This window comes from Coregonus clupeaformis, chromosome 17 (genome assembly GCF_020615455.1).
Source record: "Coregonus clupeaformis isolate EN_2021a chromosome 17, ASM2061545v1, whole genome shotgun sequence".
Lineage (NCBI taxonomy): Eukaryota > Metazoa > Chordata > Actinopteri > Salmoniformes > Salmonidae > Coregonus > Coregonus clupeaformis.
Genome location: NC_059208.1, coordinates 42,779,174 through 42,791,330, shown reverse-complemented (window position 1 = coordinate 42,791,330; position 12,157 = coordinate 42,779,174). Strand labels below are relative to the sequence as shown.

The 12,157-nt window shown below is 45.9% G+C and overlaps 1 protein-coding gene across 2 annotated transcripts in view; it reads left to right on the top strand.

Moving 5' to 3' along the window:
• The window catches only part of LOC121586447 (nectin-2-like), an 80,220-nt gene that overhangs the window by 29,926 nt on the left and 38,137 nt on the right, over positions 1-12,157 (top strand). For both annotated transcript variants that reach the window (XM_045226367.1, XM_041903130.2), the window contains exons 2-6: positions 4,206-4,321; positions 4,620-4,863; positions 5,155-5,454; positions 5,959-6,076; positions 6,693-6,841. In XM_045226367.1, coding sequence (XP_045082302.1) covers positions 4,206-4,321; positions 4,620-4,863; positions 5,155-5,454; positions 5,959-6,076; positions 6,693-6,841 — 927 coding nt within the window. The remainder of the gene's footprint in view (positions 1-4,205; positions 4,322-4,619; positions 4,864-5,154; positions 5,455-5,958; positions 6,077-6,692; positions 6,842-12,157) is intronic.

Below are 12,157 nucleotides of genomic sequence, written 5' to 3'. Positions count from 1 at the left end.
CATATGTAACTCTGTGTTGTTGTTTTTATCGCACTGCTTTGCTTTATCTTGGCCAGGTCGCAGTTGTAAATGAGAACTTGTTCTCAACTGGCTTACCTGGTTAAATAAAGGTGGATTTTTTTTTAATATATATAGGCGTACAGAGGCCCATTATCAGCAACCATCAGTCCTGTGATCCAATGGCACGTTGTGTTTGCTAATCCAAGTTTATCATTTTAAAAGGCTAATTGATCATTAGAAAACTATTTTGCAATTATGTTAGCACAGCTGAAAACTGTTGTGCTGATTAAAGAAGCAATAAAACTGGCCTTCTTGAGACTAGTTGAATATCTGGAGCATCAGCAATTGTGGTTTCGATTACAGGCTCGAAATGGCCAGAAACAAATAACTTTCTTCTGAAACTCGTCAGTCTATTCTTGTTCTAAGAAATGAAGGCTATTCCATGCAAGAAATTGCCAAGAAACTGAAGATATCGTATAACGCTGTGTACTACTCCCTTCACAGAACAGCGCAAACTGTCTCTAACCAGAATAGAAAGAGGAGTGGGAGGCCCCGGTGCACAACTGAGCAAGAGGACAAATACATTAGTGTCTAGTTTGAGAAACAGACGCCTCACAGGTCCTCAACTGGCAGCTTCATTAAATAGTACCCGCAAAACACCAGTCTCAACGTCAACAGTGAAGAGGCGACTCCGGGATGCTGACCTTCTAGGCAGAGTTGCAAAGAAAAAGCCATATCTCAGACTGGCCAATAAAAATAAAAGATTAAGAAGGGCAAAAGAACACAGACACTGGACAGAGGAAGATTGGAAAAAAGTGTTATGGACAGACGAATCGAAGTTTGAGGTGTTCGGATCACAAAGAAGAACATTTGTGAGACACAGACCAAATGAAAAGATGCTGGAAGAGTGCTTGATGCCATCTGTCAAGCATGGTGGAGGCAATGTGATGGTCTGGGGGTGCTTTGGTGGTGGTAAAGTGGGAGATTTGTACAGGGTAAAAGGGATCTTGAAGAAGGAAGGCTATCACACCATTTTGCAACGCCATGCCATACCCTGTGGACAGCGCTTGATTGGAGCCAATTTCCTCCTACAACAGGACAATGACCCAAAGCACAGCTCCAAACTATGCAAGAACTATTTAGGGAAGAAGCAGTCAGCTGGTATTCTGTCTATAATAGAGTGGCCAGCACAGTCACCGGATCTCAACCCTATTGAGCTGTTGTGGGAGCAACTTGACCGTATGTTACGTAAGAAGTGCCCATCAAGCCAATCCAACTTGTGGGAGGTGCTTCAGGAAGCATGGGGTGAAATCTCTTCAGATTACCTCAATAAATTGACAACTAGAATGCCAAAGGTCTGCAAGGCTGTAATTGCTGCAAATAGAGGATTCTTTGACGAAAGCTAAGTTTGAAGGACACAATTATTATTTCAATTAAAAATCATTATTTCTAACCTTGTCAATGACTACATTTCCTATTCATTTAGCTATATTTCCTATTCAAACTCATTTCATGTATATTTTCATGGAAAACAAGGACATTTCTAAGTGACCCCAAACTTTTGAATGGTAGTGTACATAATATGACATTTGAAATGTCTTTATTCTTTTGGAACTTCTGAGTGTAATGTTTACTGTTTAATTTTTATTGTTTATTTCACTAGTGTTTACTATCTATTTCACTTGCTTTGGCAATGTTAACATATGTTTCCCATGCCAATAAAGCCCTTAAATTGAATTGAATTGAATTGAATTGAGAGAGGGGAAGGACAGAGGGAGGGCAAGGTGAGTGGCAGATGGAGAGAGAGAGAGAGGAAGGACAGAGGGAGAGCGTGGTATGACCCTAGCTGCCTGGGCCTAATCCTCTAGCGTGGCCATTTTGGCTGTGATCAGTGTACCTGCAGAGCTAATGGATTCAGATGTGGGAGGGAGAGGAGGACGAATGGGCCGAATCACCGGAGGTCTGCTTTAATATGGCAGCGATGTCATCACTGCGCCAACGCTCATCGCAGGGGTCACATAAAGAGTGGCGGGTGGGAAAAGTGCCTTTGCTTTCGACTCATTTCATGTTGGACATTCTGGGCTAAAGTACACAGCAGCACTTGATTCTCTTTCCTGCTTTCTCTTTTTTCATCTGTTTTGGTGTAAAAGAAAGAACATCGAGTGCCCACATACAATTCACCCATTCTCCCAGCTCACTCTGTAGTTTCTCTGCACCGGTGCCCTCCACCCTTCTCTGCAGGCCTTGGCTCTTTCCCCCTCTCTCCTTCTCCACCTTTGCGCTTGACTAGGTGCTGCAGTGGATAGCGGCCGTTGGGAAGGACCCGTAAGTAAGCAGTTCGCTGTTAGTCTACACCTGTTGTTTACGAAGAATGTGATTTAATAAAATTTAATTTGATTTTGCTAGTTCGGGAGTCTTTGTCATGGGTGCTCCATGTACAGGACCGATCACGCTTTTTAAACAAGCCAAACTCCAGGTCGTAAAGCTTCCTCTAATATTTTTCCCATTTCGACAGCTTTTTCTCATCCCTCATTGCTTTTGATGAAGTTGGGAAACAAATCAGAAACACTGTACATACGAGGTGAACGTTAGTAAAAGCCAATCAGGCAGCAGGGGAATTGTATATCCGTGAAATCTGTAATTGCCCCAGTGTGGATAACACAACTGATTATTTCTCTCCTGCTTACAAGCCAGAAGATACATATGACGTTGGCGCTGGATGCATTAAATAGGCACGAGCCTGCCTGTTAAATGAGCCCTGTGACAATAGGTTATCGCTCACTCCCGTTTGCTTAGTGATGCTAATGATCCCTAATGATTCCTGACTAATGCAGGAATGATCAAGGAATCTTTTTGATAAAGAATGTCTACATGAAAGGAGTAACCTTGATACAAGTGTCACAGGACTATAGAATAAAACATATTTTTCATGATATTATGGTTAATGTATAGTACTGTCCAGTTAGAAACAGGCCTAATGATGTTGGATTTTCTCTGCTGTTCTCCAACATATGTCTGTCAACCCGTATTGAGCTGAAGCACAGCTCTCCTTTGTGATACTATCGAGCTGATTTCTCGACGGTGTGCTCACTCGGATCTAATACGTGTTTTCTGTTGATGCTGGAAGTCATTGTTTTTCATAGGAACTCCTCCTTCTGTAGTTGCCAGCTCAAAGCTCACACTGAAGTGCTTTGATAGAAAGACGTATCTTAATCTGCCTTCTTTTATTCATGTCAATTTAGCCTACAGAAGGCACCGGTTCAAGGCTGTGCACCCCGGATCTTTCATGCACAGCACTGCGGAGCATGGTTAAAGGTATACTCCGCGAGATGAAGTCGCAATAAACTGGATCGCAGATATTGAGATGAGCGAGATGCAAGACTTTGCTCTCGCACAGTCACACAGAGTGTCTGCGCATGTGCACGAGTGCGCTTCACGCTGCTACAGCGTGGTAGTTACGGGACCAAAACTGGGGAGAAGTTTAGCCTCGTGCTTCAAAGCTCTTAGTTGTTGCGGAAATCAACCCGCTTTGTGTTTACTTCCTGCATGGAACGTCACCTCTCTGAGTTTACCTTTAAGATTCACCATAGTCATACATCGTTTATCTAAAACGCTGGCATACAAGGAAATCAGTTTACTGGAAATCATAGAAATCCATGAACAGGATATGAGCTGGATGTGAATTGTGAGTCAGAGCCTTGCAGGCTCAGTCTGGTGTGATGAAGTGATAACAGTGGTTCTTTCTCTTTCAGCATTATGGCCAGTTTGGAAGTTATACCTGCATCAGAGAGCGCTTTAACCACTGTGAATAATGTCTTGAAACGGCATGATCTATTTTGATCCCAGTGATTAATATGTAATTATGGGGGGGGAGTGAGAAGGGCGAGGTGCAGTCCAGATAGAAACTCTAAATCGAGCTTATTGCTGCTTTTCAGTTCGAGGACGAACAGGTTTGACAGCTCCGGCCCCATTGTCTCCCTGCGGGGGTGGAATTCTGGTTCAATGGCAGTCATTCACATATGCACATCTCAATCACTACACTCAGCATTAGTATGAGTTGTGGAGGTTATAGAGGGGGTTCTGTACGCCTGAGCCACAGGCAGAAAATGAGAGGTTGATGCTGATATATTTGTGTTTCTCTCTCTCTCTCACTCACTCACTCACTCACTCACTCACTCACTCACGCTTTCTTTCTCCATCCACAGCTGCGTCGTGTCAGCGGGTGAGGGTGAGGGTGGTGGCGGAGGTGGAGGCATACCCCACCGAGTCGGTCGACCTGCGCTGTCAGTTTGTCGATGAAGGAAACACCAAGCTCACACAGGTAGCCAGATAACACAGCGTCAGCCTTGACGCAGAGAAAGATAAATATTGCCCTCTAATTTCCTTGAAGAGGAAGGACAGTGCTGTAAAGATGTTCTCTAAAGTTTTAATGTTCCAACCGTTGTGGTCGAAAAACATTGTTGCATTGAAATTCTGTCAGTGTGGGTATTCTCCTTTCTCTTAATATTCTATTTCATACCCCTGCATCTGTGAAATCTACTTGACATGTGGATAGACTTGATGTGCATAGACTGTCATCCTGCAACCCTCTAATATCTTGTCATTCCTCTTGGACACAGGTGTCGTGGATATGGGAGCCCAGGGAAGGCCAGAGGGACAACATTGCGGTCTTTCACCCCATATACGGCGAGAGCTTCCCCGAATCTCCCTTCAACGGGCGTGTCAGCTTCATCCAAGGCACCTTGACAAACCCCTCCATTACCATCACCAGCCTCAAGATGGCCGACGCCGGGCGGTTCACCTGCGAGTATGCCACTTACCCCAGCGGCAATGAGCAAGGCACCACCAATCTGGTCATACTTGGTGAGCAGCTGGTGTTTGTTTTTTGTCTGCGCCCTAATTGTACTCGGCTAAGAGAGGGCTCTGGTGCTATGACTAATAGTGTCCTCAAATGAATGCAGTGTCACGAAACGCATCAGTTCCAATGCACCCACCTTGTTAAGCCTCCACATCGATCGCCTCGCTTTTCATCCTTGCCAGCTGAATCTCCGCTGCCTTTCTCTTGCACTATATCTTTTATTAGACTCTCAGAGGGACCACACTTCCCGTATATGCTCACTCATGCATTTACTCACTGTCTCTCCTCTCTTTCAGCGAAACCCAAGAATTCTGCATCTCCCGTTGTCGTCCAAGCCAGCACCAGCGGCAAACCAGTGGTCGTGGCCCAGTGTGAGGCGGCCGACGGCAAGCCAGCAGCCACCATCAAGTGGATGGGAGAAGTCGGTGGCACCGAAAACACCACCTCCAAAAAAGTGCAGGACGGCACGGTGACGGTGAGGAGTGAGTACCTCCTGGTGCCCACGCCCGAGGACAACGGCAAGGAGGTCACCTGCATGATCAGCCAGCGCACTCAGGACAAGCCGCAGACCTTTCCCATGAAGCTGTCCGTCGAGTGTAAGTGTGACGACTGGGTTTCGAACCCAGACCACAAGATTGTTAACCCTCTGAACCAAAGCCTAGGCATTACTCAAATAACGAATGTTTGAATAACCGTCTTATTCAACCAAGTGGGGAAAAAGCACAATATAATATATGCATTAGGTCTCAGGTCTCAGACAAGGTTGGGTTACTCATCGCACAAGCATGGTTCACAAACATTTCTGAAGCATGTTGGATCTGCCCTGTGTTTGTTTTTACCGAGCGTGAGACATCAGTCCCTAGTCATATCTCTGCAATCCTCCGGCGGTAGTTTCCAGTTTCACTGATGCTTTATAGGTCAACTGTCGCTGTGAAAACCTCTTGTGTTGAAGCCTCTCCCATTCCTGCACCCCAGTAGGTAATCAGTGTTCACTTGGTCACTCCAATTCACAGTAAGACCTCTTTCTCTCTTTCTCTCTCACTCTCTATTCTCTATCTATCTCTCTCTCCTCTCTCTGTTCTTTTCCCCTTCTTTCTCAGATCCCCCAACTGTGTCCATAGTGGGCTATGATAACAACTGGTACATTGGCCGGACCGACGCTGTCCTGACCTGCCAGGCCACTGGCAACCCTGTCCCCACCACCGTCACTTGGACAGCGTGAGTATCCCTTCCCATAGCTGGCTCCTGATCTTTGGAGTACCCCCCATTTCAGTTCCAGGCTTTTGGAGTATATCTCCCATTGCAGTCCCAGGCTTTTGGAGTATCCCTCCCATGACTGTCCCATACTTTTGGAGTATCCGTCCTCATTTTGGTCTTAATTTACCCTGAGATGGGAGAATGACTTTAGACAATGTCTCCCAAGTCTATCCCAGACAACAGAAGGAGTCAGTAAGGCAAAAACAATCAATTAGAAATTCCAATCTGATCTGCTAGAGTACCAATATTGCCTGTCCTCTGGGGCCCAGCAGCTTGCCTTTATCTCGTAACGGGGAACACAAGTATCTCTGCAGCAGTTATACGGAAAAGAAAAACATATTTTATTTGTTTTTCTCTTGTTGATGATCCACATGGTCTTCATTTCGTCTCGCAGTGATAGACAGATGGTGGTTAGATAGATGGGCTGTTGCAGCCTACAGTCTGCTCCTCCAGTTGAGGTTTTGAATATGGAACAAGATAGGAACTGGTCATATGGCTGTTCTTCTTCCAAGCCGTTTATCTCTGTCCTCCCTCTGCTCTCTCTCACTCCTGCTCCCCCTCTCCATCCCACACACAGCATGTCCGGTCGCATGCCTGACACGGTGCAGATCGACGCCAACAAGCTGATCGTGCGGAAGGTGGACGAGGCTGTGAACACCACCTTCGTATGCGAGGTGATGAACCGGCTGGGAGTGGGCAAGCACCAGGTCACCACAGCGGTCATCGGTGAGTCAAACCCACTGAGCATGTGACAGCTGCCTGCCTACTCCTACTTAATCATATGTACACACACTGATACACACATTCCCGCTCGCGAGCAAACACAGAAACAGACATTTGTGGACGCACACACACACTCACACACACACACACACACACACACACACACTGGGATCAGGGCTAGACTCCTGCAGGCTGTCAGACTAATGTTCTATCACAGCTTCCTCTCAGTCGTCTGCTGGGCAGGTAAAAGGGGGTTATGGTTTGGCTTTTAGGGGTTCTTGGAAGGGTTCTTTTATTAATGGGGGAAACCAGTTGGTGTGAGCCAGTTTGCCGGGTATTCTTTTATTTTCTCCCCACTAACATCCTTAGTGTAGGTCTGGATCTCCCCCCTCCCACCTTCAAATTAGAGTCTGCTCTTCCTCTGCATGCACTTTCAACAGATTTTTCCTCATTTCAAATGGATGTATTCGGATATGCTGCGGTTTCTCCTCTCGCTTGCTCCCATGCTTTCACACATTGATCCAATGAACACAGAACAGCCTTACATTGGCTAGCCTTGACTTGGGTGTCAGTTATGGTTTGCAAGATGTCAGTTATGCTTTGTTACATTTGGATTCTGCCTGGTCAAAATCGGTGCCGCCTTTGGATCAGTGGAACCAGTGCAGTTAGCACTTGTTCTCGGCAAAGACAACGCGAAAGCTACATTTAGAATCCGTGGGAATCCTTTCAGAGATTCTGAATTGTCTCCCTTTGAGAACAAAGGTGCTTTGTAGGCGCACACTGCTGAAACGTGTGGGAGGTGGGGAAGAAGTATGCTCTGGCTAGCAGCGTTGCCTTGTGACTACAGTATTGGGGTTGGCAGGCACTTCCACCAGCACCACATCTTTGCAAGTATCTGAGAAAAAACGTGGTCCAACCTCCAGTGACTTTGTCCTTGGCTTTGAACCGTGTTTCATCCCAAGCAATGGTGCCAGAATTTTTTTTCTTCTAAATGAAACCACTTTGTTGCACAAACACAATCAGTTCCCTTAATTTTCACTCCTGAAACCCTTTAAAAGCCCTCTCTGTTCCCTTTAACTTCAGATGAAAGCGCCAAGCTATTTGTCTGGGGGTGGCTTTTATAACACCCCTTTGAGGTTGTGATTGTTACGAGGGTTGACGGAGGTGCTGAGCACAAAGTAGAAGATGAAGTTTCTCCTCTACGTTTAAAGAGGAGTGCTCAGTCACGTGACCCACGACCTCTGAGTAAAATAAAGAACCGAGTTCTGCTGACAGGAGAGGAAAATACACCGGTCTCTCGCTCGACACTTGCTCAGCGGGCACGTGCCAGAGATGGCGTGTTAGTGTCGACAAGGCGCCAGCTGGATCTGTCCGTGAAGGGAGAGCGGCAGAGAGGGGAAAACAATAACAGAAAAGTCCAAAGAACTCTGAGATGACTCCTGCTAGACTTTCAAAGGCCTGGCAGGGGTTCGCGACCCCTTGTCTCTCCAGTCTCCCCCCTCCTTTGTGGGCAGTCCAGCTGGCTCTGTACACAGCATTATTTTCACTGTTCACTGGAACACTTCTGAAGGGACCAGCAGCGCACACACACACACACACACACACACACACACACACACACACACACACACACACCACTACTTCCTCTACTGCCTCAGGCAAGCCATCCTCTGGACCCACACACACACACAAGCCTCCGCAGGGACAGAATAATAAACTAATCTAGCCGAGAGGAAATGCTGCCACTGAAATGGCTGCTGACATAAACCCGGGGCTAGTAACCTACTGTATTGTAGCCTTAGTTCCGGTTTTGTCCTCCTCAGGGCTGGAATGGCTGCAGGCCACTGGAAGTTCCTCTTTAATTAATTATCACATCTCGATTAATCTATCTCCATTGAGCAGATTTAATCCATCTCGATTTATCAGATTTTGTTTCCCGCCTCAGTTGTGGCCATGTTAAGGGGGTGTAGTGAGAACTGCCAGACCGTGAGGTTTCATCTCTGTCAGGGAGATAAGGAGAGAGAGAGGCAGGCACCTGGCCATGGTGACTTATCAGAGACTGCCCCGTGGTGCCCAGAGAGAGGCTAAACCTGCCCCATGGAGAGCCTGGCGGGAAGGTACAAATAAACAAGTTAGAGAATATCTACCATGAACATCTGCCCATTTGCCTCCAATGATACTAGATGTACTGGATGTAGTTTGCAGAGCTAGTCCAATGTGACCCAGTAACCTTGCCCAAGGCCTGAAGAGGCGTGTTACAAAGAACTAACACCAAAGAACTAGCAAAATTGACAAACCTTGGACATTAGCACCACCAGACTGGGTTAGCTTGCAGAGCTTAAATGGATAGTGTGAGATTTTGGCGATTCGAGGAAAAGCCCTTTTTCTACCTACCCAGAGTCAGATGATCTCATGGATGCCATTTTTATGTCTCTAATTAGCGTTAGCGCAATGACTAGAAGTCTACCAGAACAGCTAGCATGCTCATCAAGTTCATATGACTCTTGATAAGTAGAAAAAAGGCTTAGTTGCCAAAATCTCATACTATCCCTTTAACATCTGCAAGTTAACCCAGTCTGCTGGAGTGCTGATAACCAAGGTTGATCAATTAAATATATATATTTAAAAAAATATCGAACCTCTTTGCCAAAACACAAAGAATGATTGATCGAAACCTGAGGCAAGGAGTATCTGACTGAGAATCTGAGTATATATCTCCTAAATATTTCAGATAGAAATGTGTGTGGTTCAATACATTACTTACTAGTGAGGAAGACTTTGTTTGAATTTCATTCAAATGTCAATAACCACCTTCCCTGAACTGGGCCCACGTTTTCAATTGGACTCTGGTGGTCAGGTTCTCCACAAACGCTACATGCAGTAGCAGCCTGACTGTCTCAGGAGAGACCCCCCCCCCAATTCCAATCCCGCTCTGCCTCAGCCATTTGACGTCGAAGAGCGACAGAACGATACGCCTGATTTGGCATTCCACTGCCAGGCGTCTAACAGACCCAAGCAAAGGGCAATGATTGCCTTGCCTGTGAGCGGCCGCATTTCAATTTGAATGATAAAGTCTAAATCCGAACGCTTTGCCATTGCATTAACCGCTCATACCCTGCCATTTTGTGCCTGGCGCTTTGTCATTTTCCTCATTTTCCCAGGCTTGTAAATGCAACTGCCCTCTGGCCTGACCCAGCAGAAACAAGCTCCCCTGTCTGCATAGCCTCAGGCTGGAGGAGCATAGCTCTGTAATCCTCCAGGGTCATGAAGCTACCTTTCAATTAGCCATAGGGTTAGCTCTATGGAACATCAGGTCAGATGACTGTCTGTCTCAATAATCCCCCATCATTAATCAATGGGAAGTCAATGCAAGACAGAGTGCCCTAAATCCTTCAGGACTAGTACTGGGATTGCTTTTCCCCTCTGCCCCAGCTTTGGGGCCTCCTCACTCTGTTCTGGAAGAATGAAGCTGGAACCACACACTTCTTTTTCTCTCTCTCCTTCTCTATTTCCTGTTCTCTCTCCCTTCAGCTTCCCCCCATGAATGACTCACGGAAACACAGAATACCTCATTTTGAGGCAGATTGCGGCATTGCTATTCACTGTGTGTCAGTTTGTTGATCTCTATCAACAGCCAAGTTCTGGATTCAATCATCGCAGCAGGATTTGTCCAACTTAACATTGGTCTCAAAATAAATGTGCCTGTGTATAGTGCAGTCTTGGTACAGTATTCACAGAACTGATTGAGAATTTGAGTCCTTTATCTAAAAATATAATTTAATGTTATGAATTTATTGAGTCTTAAGACAAGCAGGTGCTAACAAATGTGTAAATTGTGTGCTCGGTAGAATTGGCATCTAAATAATATGCTGTAAGCTAAACCATCAGATGTGCCTCTCAAGGTGTTTATCCTTTGCAGTTATCAAATGCAGTGTGTTTACATCTAGCAAAATGCAGTGTGTTTACATACCACCAGACACAAACACTGAAAATCAATACCCGATCCAGATTGACCCATCTGCTTACAGCATGTATTTTTTTTAAAAGATCATGCAATGCAGTCATTTCTTTTCATTAACTCCTAGCCGAGGCTAATTACCTCCGAGCTTACATTATAGTGGTGGTGTGTCAGAGGGGGAGTGGAGCACTCGGAGCTACGCTAGTTCACCCCTCCTTGTTGTGTGCTGTCGACACATCCTGACAGTAGCCAGCAAGGCCACTTAAGAGTGCTTGCCGACTGTGTGAATACAGTGTTGAATACAGTGTTACTGCTGCATAGAGACTGCAGCTGGGAAGAAGGCGGTGGTGAATGTGGAGGCAGAGTGGCTAAGGGTGGGGATGTCACCGGGGTGAGGGGGAAATACCTCCTAGCGTTCCTCACCTCTGTAGGGGGACGAGGGAACAGCTCAATTAAATTCAGTGTGAGTGTAAGAGAGAGCGAGACGTGTGTGTGTGTGTGTGTGTGTGTGTGTGTGAAATGTGTTAGTTTCAGCACATCTGCACAGCGTTTTCCGAAATAAATTATTTAGAAACTTCCGCGTCTGCAAGGAGAGAGGGGGATTAAATGGGCTGTAGAGAACTGACAAAAACTGAGGAGAAAAAAAGACGTGTGTGTTTTTGTGTCCTCTTCCAAAAAGAAAGGAGAGGGAGGGAATTGGATGTGATTTGAAGAAATGCCTTGCTCCCTTCAGACTAGACTACTTGAATGTGAAATGATTGAGATTGTCATGGAAACACTGGAGATTTTCAGGGGAGGAGGAGGGGGAGATGGGACGGAAGATTTGAGGTGAACGTGGATGCAGAGGTTGAGAGGGTGCTCTTACCCCCACTGACAGAGTTCACACTGTACAACACTGTACAGCAACTCCGTACATTCCCTCTCAACACGATATCTGGAGGGCTTTTAACAGACAAGTAAAGTGCACCAAGAGTGCATCAACCGTAGGTTATTATTGGATATTTACAGTTCTATACATATGGGTACTTTACCTGTACTGTACAGCAAGAACCTGAAATCCTATTTTTCAACATCATTCCAGATCCATGTTATTTTCCCTGCCTTTTTCCTGTTCAGAGAATCTCTTCCTGTTCGCTAAGTTGTGATTAGCTGAAACAGGAAGAGATGGTTCAGGTCGGCTCTGCTGTTGTGCTCCTTCCCCTAATCTCTCTGACATGACAGTAATATAGGCGGTGATATAAGCTCGCTGTGATCATGTAGAACCCCTTGCTGGTTGATTTAGTCCTGGCTCCCAACTACCCCTGTCCTAGTTCTCCCGTTGCCGTGGCTTTGATGTTTTCCCCTCCCTATACCCAGATTTA